We start from the raw sequence: 14,981 nt of genomic DNA on the forward strand, positions 1-14,981 counted from the left end.
TCTGCAAAGCTCAATCTGGAGACCAGTTTGTCAATCCTGCTAAAAAAACCCCCTTTCTCCTCCCTGTAGAAGGATCAGGAAAACATTTGCTGGACACAGTGAAAGATGCCAAGTATTAGGGCTGCTTCATATCCTACATTTCATTAACACCCTCTTGTTTAGGCCACCACTGCAACATTCTGTTATCAAATCAGTCTGCTGGGGTTTGTCTTACGGAGATCATCGTGGTTATCCTGGTGTTTCCACGGTTGGGAGTCATCTAAATAATCAGAAAATTAGGGGTTAAAATTTTAAACTCTTAAAAAATCCATCCTCATGTCCCTTTAACCAAACTGACTTGTAACTATGAAGTAGCACAGCTGCCATAAAGAGAGTTAGGAACAACAAAAAGCTAAAAGTAAGGCTTCAACTCATGCTTTATTTTTCACTGCTCCAACATGATGAGTGCATATTAAGAATTTTGGATAGGGTTGTCTACAAGGCAAATTCCTGTACTAAGCAACACTGTATTAGAATTTCTTGAGTTAAAAATACTGTTCATACTTGAGAGGGAAGAAATCTATTAAACTAAATAGTCAGCATATGTTGCAAATGTATTTTCATAAACAATATAAAACTGAAAAGATCTTTCTAATTGCTAAGAAAATATGCATTTTGCATAACAGGAATTATGGCCCTTTTTGGAATTTTAGTCAGTGGTTTCACCAGTGTTTAGAATTGTTAAGAGTCTTCCTCTGTGACTAATTAAAGTCAGACAACAAAAATGTCTGGAATATCAGCTAGAAGTTATATAATTGTTGTTATAAGTAACTTTCACCTTTAGCTTAGGTGGAATTTTTCATTGTCTGAGGCAGACTCAAAATCAGAGACTGGGAACAAGAAGTCTGTGCACCACACAGAATAGAGGAGAGATTTTTAGGAATGCAGGCAGTGCTTAGCAATGTGTACTTCTGGATCTCTTCCACAGTGCCACGGTATTTTAAACACTGCACCATAAATCATCTACTTTTGTTGAAACAATGCTGATGCCTTTTGAAAAGGTGCAATGTAAACAGTATTTTTATGAGGCCAGTCCCACAAGCCTGGCCTCCCATACTCAGAGTTTTATCTGTACACTCTTTGAAATTGGTACAGTAGGTCAAAATGTAAGACATCTTGGCTCTTAGATCTTCACTTTTCCATAAGAGGAATCAGATAGAGTGATCCAGGAGTCACACATGACCTCCTCAAACATACACACTAAATAATTCTTTATCTCTACCTTATTGTACTCAAAACTCTGAAGCCTTCATAAACTTCAGGAACCTGCCCAGCCAAACCCACTTCACATCCAGCCAAAAGCAGATCTGAACTGCATCAAAAGTTACTAACACTGAAAACAAGATGTCCACCATGTCATTCCTGTTTAGCCTGCAGGATATTTTCTTTACATATATTTGCACTCTTCAACTCTCCTTTTGCTCCTGCTATCACTTTTACTATCAAAATCTTTTCATTTTCACTGTCCTTTCTACTAAGTTTCCACATCATTTCCACACATTTATTACCCTTCCCAGATTCAAGAAGGATGAGTTTCACTGTAAATCCTCCTCTTGTCCCAGACTGCACTGAGCTATGGTGTGATTACCATGCAGGTTCTCCCACTGCCTTCCTGACTGCCCTCTGTAATGCCCCCTTCTCTCTAACGACAACCTGAATGTTGTTTTTCTCCTCCTGGCAATCATTTCAGGAGTCTGCTGGTGTTTGTGGTGCCATCTGGGAAAACATTTTCGGATTAGCAGACTGTCTCTATCCACTGAAGCCCTTCTCTGAGGGATGCCAGTAACTGAGTATTTCTAATGTCAGAGCTTCTTTACAGAAGCCTGTATCAAGGAACAGACAGTTACTCTCTGTTCTTCTTGAAAGTCAACTGATTGATTTTAGCACATGAAACTTAATGGACAAACTTTTTGTGCTCTGGATCCAGTATCACATAATGATGCCAGTTAAACAAGGACCCTCCACTGCCACTTTCACATGCTCTGTGACAACCCAGTTTTGCAGCAAGTTCATTCTTTCGGGTCAGATTATTACTATATACTTTTCCAAGAACACAGAATTGCCAGGGCACACAGTTTTAAGCACATTTTTATGCAATCAGGATACTAACTGACACATATTTTTAAGTCAGTCACAACACACCTACAAATACGACACTGAAGCTCAGTCTTCCTTTTTGCAGACAGATCTACATCTAATCCTTTCCAGGTAGCAAGAAAAGCAATCTCCATGATTACTTAACCTTATCAGAAGCAAAGTAAAGGCATTTAAACATTTAAAAAGTTCCAGGCCACAGTTTCTAGAAGGACAAATGCAATTTAAAACAGCCCAAAACATTTGAAACTAAACTGGTCGTTTGGCAGCTCATCGTATTTCAGTTAGATCTAGAAAAAAATCCTCTGATGAGCAATAGATTTCCATTAAAGAGTACTGTTTCAATAACGCAGAAACTTCCTGAGGTAAGACTGTTTTCTAAACCAGCAAACTAAAAAACCCTCAATTTCCTGCTGAAAAAGTTACACTGAATCTTTGTTATTGACTGTATTTAGATAAGGCCAAACAGCATAGTAAGAAAATGAACTTGCTGAGCCTCATCAAATGTATTTTGAAAAAGATGAACCAGGGCTGAACATCAGAATATTGTGCTGAAAAAAAGACAAAGCACCAGGCCTTAAAGCTTTGAACCATGAATCACTTCTAAAATGAATACGAAGCCTAAATATGAACAAGCCTCAAACATGAGACCTCTCCCCCAGAATGTTGGGGTTTTTTAAATTTTTCTTGCCTATCCCCGAAGTTTTGAGCAACAGAAGATGCAAACTCTCAGCATGTTGGCATTCCAACACCATGGTGTTTCGGTCAAAAGTGGAACTAGCAGAAATTAACAATTTGCAAATCCAGCTGAAAATACATGTAACAGTGATATATCCCCTTTCTAGAAACAGATTGGGGTATTAGCAGTTATTGTGATGATTTTGGGGGTTTTTTTAAGAATAGCATCAGAACAAATGGCTGGATAAAAACCAGCTCTGAGAAAAACGACTTTTTAAAATTAATTCAGCAATTCCTGTCTCCAAGAACGGTAAATCCATGAGTGAGTACCTAGTCCTCCAGCATGGGCATCAATGAGAGATGCTGCCACTGCAATCCCTTCGGGGAGACCGAGATCTTTCGCAGCTTCTGGCGTTAGACCTTTCCCAACAGCCTCTCCAGGAGACAAGACGTGGTTTCCTGGGCAGACACAAGACAAACCAAACAGCTGTCAAATTTACTAAACAGAAAAACAAACGTGTGTGTTATTGCAGGAGCTCCCTTCCTCTCCCTCCAGTTAAGCCTGGTATCTATATAACAAAGAAGTGCATCAAAGAACTCTGTGTGATGAAGTATCTTTCATTATCTGTCTGCAGATTAAACACAACCGTGCCAAATCAGGCCGTCCCATGGCAATTTAGAAGTTCAAAAGCATTCAATGTCCTATCTAGCCACAGAGAAAGATTTCACCACAAGCAATTAAATTCTGCTTGGCATCCTTCCAGGAAATATGAAACACAGAAATCCCAGGTTCTCGTGGAAGGTGCTGCCTGCAGGCATTCTCTGGGCATGGAAGGAGATTCAGCTCAGTCCATGCTCACAAATGAACACTGCACCTGTTGCACAAGGAGTGAACAAGGAACTGGCCAGGTTTTTTTCCATTTCCATCCTTTCCAGCAGTTCTACTTGGAATAAAGTGCCTATAGCAACAGAAACTCTGAAAAAGAAACTGGCTTAAACAGAAAATTCCTCCTGTTGCAGTTGTATTTTCTCACAGACTTAAAGAATCCCTTTCTCAGCCTTCTCTGGCCTTGTGCAGCATGAAGAAGACAAGAACACAACCCTTCCCTCCCTGCCCCATCACAGGGAGCCCAGGGGCAGGTCCTGCCATAACACACACCCAGTTTTGTGTGAGCTTAGAAGAACAAATCTAGATTCTTTCAAGTACCAGAATTCAGGGACACCCCTGAGAGCCTCCTCTCAGCCTCTCACAGATGAAGCAGTGAGACCAACAGCTCCTGGGACAGCACACACTTCCACATTTATCCAAAGGTTTGGGGGTGAGAGGCAGTGAAAGCTCAGTGGGAGCTCCCACAGACCTCCCTGCCAGTGCCAGGGCTTTTAGTACCTACCTGGAGTGTTTACTAAATTCACTACATCTGGGCAGAGTTGGCAAAACTCCTTTTTAAAATAAAACAAGACTATTTTCACAGTCAATTTTATTGAGAATGTTACACCTAAAGCATGTTCTGATGTTTAGAAAGGACATAAAACATCCTCCACAATAGACATTAATTAAGAGGAATAGCATATCATAAAAATCAGGAATACACTAATGCCCATGAGCATAAACTTCTAAAAATGCAGTCATGCAACCTTACTGTTTAATGAAATGAAGGTTATGATATTAAATTCACAGGTCTTCAGTTTAGATATCACTTACATCTTTGCTGCTAATTATGTTGGTTCTTCATTTTTAGAAGTTACAGTCTCCTTCTGCCCACTTTCTGATGGATGCAGTGTATGGAGCATTTTGGGATCAGCACACACAACATCCCAGTGTTCATTTCTCCAAGAGCTTCTGTTCTATTGACAGCCACACATCACTGCCCCTGAAATTCCTGGCTGAACCTCACACTGGAAATTTAAAACAAGTCTGTGTAGCCAAAACTTCTGCACTTGACATTGGGTTTATCTTCAGTATTGGGGGCAGAGTAACCAAACCTCACCACTAAGCTTTATACAGAAGGATGTGATGACATTAAATCGCCTCCTCACAGGGGAAAAAAAATCTGTATTTTATTTTTTCTGTATTTTATTAGTGACTTATTGTAAAGTCAAAACATTGTGCTGGCTTTTTCAAGAGATGTATCTTTTACATTTTTCCCCCATAAGCTGGAGTGCAAGATGTTTCTCTTTAAGAGATTTTTGCATTACATTTCTGGGTTTTGAAGACATTGGAGAAAAACTCCCAAGCTGTCTGCTTCTCCTGACACTCAAAAACCCTGCAGGTGGAAGGAAGTTCAAAAGAGTCCATGCAGCTAAACCCACATCTTTTTCTTCAGAATCAATTGCCTGACCTGAAAGCACAAACATGGTGCATATACAGCATGAGACGAAATGAATCTGAAATAAAACCTCTTTCCAGGCATGCCATTCCATGGTTGGCTAGTTTACATCTGTCATACCAGTCAAACACTTTAGTGTGCAATTATTATGTAGTTATACTCCATTTTAGAGATCAGGGCTACTATCAGACAAAATCTTTTCCCACCAGCTTCTCAATTACTGTATTTCTAGTTAACAAGCACTAAGGGAGCAATTTCAAAGATAAAGATAATCCTCTCAGCACAAAGAAATGGCCCTGTAATTCCTTTGGTACTGGTTATTTATCAGTATCAGGGCAGAAAGTGTGTGAGGACGTGCAGGGATGGGCCTCTTGTCATTTGGAGAAGCAGCATAATCATCTTGTATTTTAAACAAAATAATTAACAGTAGTCTGCCCCATATGTTTCAGAAGTCAAAACACGCCTGAACAAATATTCCTTGACAGAAAGCACTTCCCAACAACTGGGAAGGGGGAGCAGTCAGAAGTCACCCATGGCAGGGATTGCAGAGGGGAGTTCCTGGTCACCCAGCAGCCAGGGAGTGCAGGACAGAGGACCTGAGTGCACAAGGAGAGAATTCTTACTCTGCTCCTCTCCTTCACCCTCCCAGCTCTACAGATCCAGGAAAGCTCTGCCAGGCCCATAGGAAATGTTCCCAAGGAGCTCTGTGAAAGGGAAGGAGCAGGCCCTGCATGGGCACTCTCATTCTGTCATCATCCTCACCTACACAGGTGTAAGTCAATGTGGAATGGACAGAGCCTTCACTGAACCACACAGGCACAGACCTGGGAAGGGAATTACCATTCTCATTATCATTTAATCTTCATCAAAAAACTAGAAAACTCAGCTAAGCATCAGCCTGCTTAGAATCTCTAAGTGTAAAGCTATTAAATGATAAAATAAAAAACATGAAAAGCAACCAGTAAGGAGACACAAATAAAGGTGAAGTGTTTGAAACAGATTGTATTCCAGTACTAGACCGGGAGGGAACCGATTCTTACTTGAGCAAAACACAGCAGCTTTAGAAATCCAGGGGCAGCTACTCTAAACATAAAGGTGTTCTACAGCTACACAGGAGCAATTCAGCAGCAGGTGCTGCCACCCTTAAATCCGACCTGTCAGGGGGAAAGAAGCTGTCAGAGGGGAGGGAGGGAAGGGAGAGCTGCCTGCACACAGGCGGGCAGTGAGAGCAGGACAGGCGCTGCATAAAGGAGGCAGTGAAAGGCCCGAGACTCCTCGAGGCTCCTGCCAAAGTAAATGTATCGAGTCTTTTGTTTACAGTACTCTCCTGTGCAAGTCATTTACCTTTGCTATAATGACTTCCAAAATTAGACCTAACCAAACAAACCCATAATGGCTGAAGCTGGAGGACTTTCTGTTTCACATCGGTGCAGCTGTTTCACTAATGCAGTACCTTAATCCACAACCTTTCGTTTGGGACGAGACAGGCTATTTCCAGCTATTTTTTCCCCTATAAAGTAGCAAGTTTACAAAAGGAAAAAGCTGTCTGAATCTCTTCCTCCTCTTTTATCCTTCTTCGAAGACTGATGTTAGAGTTTGCTGTGATCAAGCTTTGTTTAAAGAATTTATGTGCTACCAAAGACCCTCTATCTTTTTAGGTGCTTCCCACAGGAACCAGCTATTTACCAGACACAACACACAAGGCAGACAATGCACCTTCAGTCAACTTTAGTGATCCAAATTCACGGTATTGGCTCACTAATATTTAAAAGAACGAGGTAGTTTAGGATGTAGCCCCTTTTCAAACAACAAAGCTGAGAGCAGCCGGGGCCCAGCTGACTCCAGCACAGCTTTTCATCTATCATGCAGAACAGGGCTGCACTTTGTGTATTTGGCTGTACAGGTGCATAAAAATATGAAAGGAAGAAAATCCAAAGGAGAAGTCCCTTCACTGAGACCCAAACAATCTTGAATTTGGATATAACAATCCCATGCTGAAATCCCAGCAGGCGCAGAAAGAAACACAACCCAAGGGTACGTCCCGTCCCCATTTCATAGCCCCACCCACACTGAACAATTAAACTGCTTTCTGATTTAAAAGACAACATGGAAAACAGATATCCTGTTAAATAAGCGATGGAGAACACGCACTGAAGTTATCTCATTAAACAAAACAGTGCTGAATAGGCATCAAAGGAAACAGGACCTTAGTAAAAAAAAGCACTGTCCATCTAAATGTAACAAGAAATATAAGGGATTTTCCCCCTCCGTGTTCATTACAAAGCATGCACACAATCTCCACTTTTGGTGCTTTATAATAATTCTCACAATGCCAAAAGTCTGGGATATGCAAAGAATCTCAGTAAATAATATACATTGTCCCAACCCCATCTCACACACATTACCAAATATCCCTCTCAATTACAGACAATACTCACATTTAACTGAGATGTGTATGGCTGATTTTTCTACATTTTTTACCCCAGCTGAGTCGCCAAAATGGCACTAAGATCAGAAGGAAGCAGAATAATGATGCTGACTGTAAAATTAGAATACTAATATTTTTCTCAGGACTGAATACACAGTGGTTAAAAGAAGTTAGAAACAGTGAGATTTGGGGCTTTTTCTGACCTCCAAATAACCTGCCTGGTCAGCAGTTAAAGACTTCAGAATTTTCACTGAGGAAAACCAAAACAAATTGTGATATTATACGCCAGCTTATTTAAAAGTGAGGAAAATGGTTAAACAGAATCACTTTGGCTTTCTTCAGTTCACAATTCATCTCTGTCTACACGAGCTGCCACAGTAGCTTGAGGCAAATCTAATTTGGGGCCTTTTCCATCCCACTCTCCCATAGAGCCTTTGGCTGAACTACCTCTCAACTACCTAATGTGTAAATACTCCAGGCAGACATATTAGGCTGCTAAATACTGGCAAAATCAAATCAGGCAGATCCTGGTTCATTAAGCTGAGCAGCAAATTGCTCAGCAAACCATAGGTGCCTACTTCTACAAAGACTGCTTGGCCTGCTTGTCCCAAGGAATGAGAGCTACTCCATGTATAAATTATAAGCTTTCCTGGTGAAAGGTCAAAAGGAAAAAGAAATTCTGCATCATTGGATCAACAGGCACGTTATGATGGGCCTGAGTTTTCTTTGCTAGACTGCAGTGAAACAGTGCAGAATGAACACGTCCTGCCATGTGTGATTCACTACTCTGAACTGCATCTGGGTACAAAACACATATATTTGATGTTTTACTAAAGATATAGAATGCAGTATTTTGATGCCTTACTAAGTAATTAGAGGGAATGCATTTACATCCAAACTCAAGATACCTGAGCTCAAATTTTCACTTGCAAACAATAATTTCACTATGCTGATAATTGACATTTCTGGTACTTTACAGCCCAATATTCCTCAAAGTCTCTCTCGATACAAAAATCAGTGCAGATGGCAGGACTATTGCTCTGCTTTCAGAGTTGCTCTGCTTTGGTTCAGTACATTGCTAAGACTGTAAAGGCAATTTAGGCTGTATTAATCATGGATTATTACTTAACAGATTTTTTTTTACAGGATGTTTTTTAACAACTCACACGATAACAGCTCCTCTTTGAAGAAATAATTACCCTTTTTTCAGAACTGGAATAAATGACAGACCAAAACTAATCTCATCAGTTATTGAAAGGATGCTTTTAAATCTTCCAGCCAAGCTTATTCCCCACCATGTTCACACAGTATTCAGGTCTAATATCCACACTGAGAAGATACTGATGCTGTAAACAGTTCAGAAATGAGCCAGGAAAACAATTACAAGGGTGCAGAAGTAGGACAGCTCACCCAAGAGTTTTGGGAGAAAACCTCAAGCAGCTCAGTGTTTTCCTTGATCATAGGAAATTTCAGTCTGTGCAGTTCAAGCGTGTCCCTACGGTCTGGCAGGCCAGTAGGAAGTTAAATCAGATGAAAAATCAAGTGTGTTCGTTAATTAATTCATTAATTTTGAGACATGACAGCAACTAACAATCAACAACCTTTAAGTCTGAAGTGGGGTCTCCATCACAGGAAATTATAAAATCAAGATTGGTTCTACGATACACTTTAAACTATTTAAACATTAATTTTAAGGAGTCCAACAGCCTCTGACTTGGAGGAAGCCAGAAAACTGTTTGAAATAGTCCTACTGATTTTGTGAATCCTGACTCATAAGGCAGACAGCATTCCTTTAAAAGTTATCTCAGCAGGAGGCTGAAGCCAAAAAAACGAAGATGAATAACAAATTGAGACCAGTGAGAGAAAGAGTCAGGTAAAAAGAAGGAATGACCCAAAAGAATTCTGAGAAACGTCTCTTTTTTCTTGTCTTTTTTTAGTACAGTATGAAAAACAAGAAAGGAGGATAGTATCTCAGAAATTTAAATATTGAACAATCACAACAGGCCCAAGTCTACTCAAAGTTTCTATGAAATTTAAAACCAGAAATTCAAAGAAAAAGCTCTTAGTTTTCATACTAGAAATTTCACAAGTCCCCAGTGTTGGCAGAGTAGAAGCAAATATGATCCCTCAGGCAGACAGAGTCTAAGACAAGAACTGCATGAGGGGACAGTGGAATATTTCTTTATTACTATTTTTTAAGAGATTTGAACTTTTACAAGAGTTGTCTAAGCTATGAGGGGTGGAGGGAGAGCACACAGCACTCCTCACTTCTTGCAGCAGAGAGGAGGAGAAGTGGAAAGGAACCACCTGCCAGCAGGACTCAAGCTGATGATAAGCAGGGTGAATGATGGTTCCTTTCCTGGTGGAAGAGGAATGGAAAATGTCACCCAGGAAACATCCTGGAGAAACCTGAGCCACCCGAGTTCAGCTCAGCCCGTGGAAGAACAGTTACTGGAAAGAGGAAGAATATCTCAGACTAGACAGCAAGGAGAAGGCTTGGAGGTGGTGGGGGCAGATTTTATCCATGTGTTTATCAGTGTGCGATGGGAGGGAGGGAGTAAAGATGAGCCAGCAAGACCCTTCACTACAAGCAGTGACAAGCACAAACTGAAATGCAGGAAATTACATTTAAACCAAATAAATGATGTTTTTATTGGAGAAAAGTGGTCAAGACGCTGGAACAGGCGGCCCAGGCAGATTTTGGAATCTCCACCTTTGGAAATACCTAAAACTCAACTGGACACAGCCCTGAACAACCTTCTGTAGGTGACCCTGCTCTGGTCATTTCAAGATGGCACTTCTAATCCCAATGATTTGTGTGATTCAGTGATCTCAAGATGGAAAAAGTATAAAATAAAACAGAAATCACAGGAGTATGGAGCTTTTCTGAGGAAAAGCCCAACTTCTTCCTACTGAATCATGTATTCTGAAATAATGCCTTGAGCTCTCAGGAGGGAGACACCCGAAAACCTCTTTGCACTGTGCCAGGTTCAGCTCCTTTGCAGTTACTACAGCTCTTGGACAGACTGAAATGACAGGAAGCCAGAAAAATGTTAGCATATTTGGAACACTATTCACTTGTAAATTCCATGGATTTTGACAGCATGTAAGTGTAAATATCCTCTGATTCATCCTTTTAAATTCGTTTCAAATTGCAATGTGTTATAATTTATTGGGGATAGCAAAAGACCAGGGAAAGACAGATAAAGGCATCCCATACTTCAGAGAATCCCTTTACTTATTATCCTCTACCACTTGCAAAGTACAGTGTTTAAAGCTTGTTGCTGCAATCCAGCTTTACGAAGAACTGGCAGCTACAAGCTGACCTGAAAAAAAAATGAAAGTCATCATCCCTTTCTCTCAGCCTTCAAGGAAATCCCTCACATGCTCCAGAGCATCTGGCATCAAAGGCCTTGGAAGAGACAGGGAAAACTGGCAGAATGAATGGATTGACCATTCCCTTCACAGCTGCTGTAGCATTAAGTTAATATTGACCATATTCTCCCACCTGAATCTCCCATTTTCAGCCTAAATATAAATAAAGAGAACATCCAAGTATTAGAGCTAACTACTGACAAAATAGAGAACCAAAGGAGACTCTATTTAAAGTGTAAAAAGGGAGATAGATATTCGATGCCTTTATTAGCTTTGTATATGGAAGGATTCAGTGGCACATGCAAAAATGTAACTATTCATATGAATAACATGTTTTCTGTATTATCAATTTATTTATAAATATTTAAATGAAAGAGCAGTAGAAAAGAACATCCAGTCTTCAATTATACAGATCCCTCTTTTCAGGACATTCCAAAATGGCATATGCAAGTGCCCAGGTCCAGGAAAACATCAAGCCTGCAGTCCCCAAAGTTGTGGAATTAAGGAGTTAAAAATGGGGTTGCAAAGTGCTGGGGCTGTACACTAAAGCACAGGCAGAGTGTTGGAACAGAGAGGGTGGCACTGGTGAACTAATGAGGGGAGTAAAGACTGCTAAGCAGAAATGCACGTTAGAGTCAAATGAAACCCTTCATAACTCAAAACACAGTACCAAAATTAAAAAAGAAAAAAATTAAAAATAAGAAGAAATTTTACTGGAGGAGGATAGGGGCAATCTGTGGAAAATGGGAAGCATTCTTTTAGAAGGTGGCTAAGAAGAATGAGTGGGAAAAGGTCCAAGAGTGGGATTTAAGTAAAGAGATGTACAAGGAGCAAAGGCTGTTCTTCCTTAAGCCACCATCACCCCCAAAACCAAAATCACACAGGAAAGAATTCTGCCAGTCATACACTAAAGCAAATTAAGCAAAACTACAGCTACTACATTAATAGCAGTTTGCTGCTCCAGCACAAATGAAAGAAGGTGAAAAACTGCCCTTTACAAAAGCTACAAAACCTGTAAGATCAGTAAAACCTGTTCTGAAGCTCTCTCACACAAAGCCACCATCTTCAACCCAAAAAAGACCTGGTAGGAAATATTACCATTCAATAAAAAAATCATTATTTGGTCCCTTAAGTAGGCCCTGAAGTAGAAAGCTGTGGTGGAAATTTATCAGGCATTTTCCTCCAAATGGAATATACACTCCAGTACCCTACGAGGTTCATAGTACATGAAATTTTAACGGAATTGTTAATGTCTTTGTAGGTTTTATAATACCACAAAGAGATGTGCTTTTACCACAGCAGATAAATGCTAATGCCTGTAGCACACAATACTTTCCCAGTGGTTTGAATACGAGTCATCTTCCACTCTCTTGGTGAGCAAATTAATGGATCAATAAATTTTTCAGTATCTCCAGATAAGACTCTTTACCTTCACAAGCCTGATCAGTAAATTCACGATGTACAGAAGGGACCACAAACAACTTGTTATGTGGATTCCCTGAAAGGTTGGTCTGCTCTGAGAAACAGAAAATGTCAAAGGCCTGGGAGTTTTCAGATGTGAACCCACGGCCTGATGTGGGAAAGGTTTGTGGAAGATCCTAAAGGTCAGATGTGAGGGTCTCCCTTATCAACAAGGTCATATGTTAAGTTAAACTGAAACCAAGAGGAGTGTACTCCCTGGAACCACAGCACTCTGATTACAGTAAATGTATTTTTAAAGGGCAAGAAGTTTTAAAAGTGATGCCTAAAAGCGTATTTACCAGAATAAAGAAATATATACATTAAAGAAGTTGTTCTCAGGTAATTTCCGTAAGTATTTCCAGTGGCATGAAAGTTAAAACTACTTCCAAACAAACAAACAATCAAATCTATTTGTAACTATTCCTTTATGGTTCCCTCTGATTGGAAACAATAATGATTTCGGTAGAGATTGACAAAAAAAAGTAAAACAAAACAAACATAGCTTTTCTGCATATTTTGAACTGGTAAACTTTGTATTTACTTTTGTTACATAAGAAAATTTTGCTAATTTTATCTTGTGCCATTTTGCTTTGGTTAAAAGAAATGATGATTCAGAGCTAATCTTTTAGGAGAGATACATGAGAAAAAGGCCATTATCTCTCTTTACAAGGGGAACGTGCCGGTACTAAAATACATCCTTGTCTTTGAGCTAAACAAACCTTGAGCAGCCAGACATGGACTTAGAGAAGCTTGAGAACAGAAGAAGAAATTCCACCAGAATTACTTCAGCCCTGTCAGGTTTTTGGTTTTGTTTTCATTTCAGGAGGAGGTTTTGAGCATGTACAACCTCCCTTCAACCTCCTCCTACCTGGGTTATCTGACAAGTTCGAGCTCCTTAATCTGCAGGGCATCTCAGCGCCCTGCTTCCCATCCTTCCCTGTCAGCTGTGGCAGGCTCTGATGCTCCTCCTGGAAGCACACACTGTCCAGGGAGGTCCTTCCCTTGGGATAACAGGATGCACTTCCAGCAGCTGAGGCTGTTCCCCTGTGGGCAGCACCCTGAAGCAATGTTGTAAATACAGCTTGAGCTGAGTTGGTGCAAGGTGTGATCCTGCGGTGTTTTTGGGCTCCTGGCAGGGATTGTGCCTTGCCACTGATGCTGACACCATGAGATGTGTAGGAAGGAATCTCCCACTAACCAAGACCATTCCGGCTGCAGTTTGCTTAGTGGCTGAATATCACCTTCCTGGTAGGTGGATCTACACTATCCTGATTAATTAGAGGAAAGCTGAGCTGATTCAGAGTGCTCCTCCTGAGTCCAGCAACACTGAATGCTCATTAAAACAAGCAAATCCCCCAACTCTCATTGGAACATTTTTCCCATTCCCATTTCCCCATGTTCAGGGACACTGGTAAGATTCAGGGTGGCAGAAAGCAAAGCACTTTCCCGGGACATAACACCACGGAGCAGTTCCTGGGCAGGGTGAAGTGCTTTGTTTTGTCTCCTTCTGAAGCTACACCCTTCCAAGAGACTCCAAGAGGTGCAGGGCAGGAGAGAAACTCAAAGGAATGGAGTGGGGGCTATCTGGGTTCCATATTGGTGCAGCGAGCTCCTCACTCCCTCTGCACAGACACAGGAATGAAGGACACTCTTCTGCTTTTTGTGATGTTATCACACTGCTAAATATAACAAAAGCAACACCTTCCTTTTTAAAAAAGGCAAGGTTAGACAAGTGGTCAGGGAAATAAGCTCATATTCTCCCTGCGGCCAGGTTTCAGCATTATTATGCAAATAGAAATTGTCTTATGCTTTGGATTCACCTGAGGGAATGAGCCCCAGAGTCTAAATCCAAAGGATTTCTCAAGGTGAGCACAAGTTACAAGTTCTGGCCTACGGTTTGGTGCAGTTTTGGAGGTCAGACTGTGCTTGTCCAACTCCAGCCAAGACCTACCCAGGGATTCTATGGTTCATTTCTTAAAAAAAACCAAAAAACAAACCAACACAGTTTTCCATGGACTAGACACTTTCACCAGTAACTCACAGAAACACTTTTGCCTTGCAAGAAACATATCAGCAGAAGATAACTTACTGATTTATTTTGTAAATGTTGTGTTTTAACAAACATGGAAGCCTGATACTGGGAATTGATGATCTCTCTCTTAATGAATGTTAAACCATATATAGGCCAGTGTTATGAGGCTCCCATCACAACAAAAGGCCCCTTTTATTAATGGCTACTTTATCATTTAAAACATGCATGTTGTTACTTAAAATGGCAAATTGCTTTGCACTGTCCTTGAAGTGCATTGCATAAATATTGTATTCAAGCCTTAGCTTACACTTCATAAATAATTTATTTTTAAAATACCCTTCCACGAGACCACCAGCTGGCAAGATGTTCAATTTTCTGGTAAAAATATGTATTTATTGCAAGTCTTATTTTAACTTGTTGAAGATTTGCTAAAAGCCACATGTGACAGATGTTGTAAGAACTGTATTCAACCCAAAACCTCAGGAAGCTGAAAGCCTCATTCTCCTGGTAGGTTTTGTACCTCTGCATAAGCAGCTTCATTTGCAGG

General features: G+C 40.5%; 1 protein-coding gene across 13 annotated transcripts in view; it reads right to left on the minus strand.

Moving 5' to 3' along the window:
* Positions 1-14,981, minus strand: part of FGGY (FGGY carbohydrate kinase domain containing) — a 282,954-nt gene that overhangs the window by 63,800 nt on the left and 204,173 nt on the right. For 11 of the 13 annotated variants that reach the window (XM_039555991.1, XM_010408771.3, XM_039555988.1 and 8 more), the window contains one exon: positions 3,142-3,270. The exons of 1 other annotated variant lie outside the window; for it this stretch is intronic. In XM_039555991.1, the coding sequence (XP_039411925.1) occupies positions 3,142-3,270 (129 nt within the window). Of the gene's footprint in view, positions 1-3,141; positions 3,271-5,900; positions 6,000-14,981 lie in introns of those variants that run through there. One more of the 13 variants, XM_019291516.3, reaches the window with a different exon arrangement.

The sequence above is a fragment of the Corvus cornix genome, chromosome 8, assembly GCF_000738735.6.
Source record: "Corvus cornix cornix isolate S_Up_H32 chromosome 8, ASM73873v5, whole genome shotgun sequence".
Taxonomy (NCBI): domain Eukaryota; kingdom Metazoa; phylum Chordata; class Aves; order Passeriformes; family Corvidae; genus Corvus; species Corvus cornix.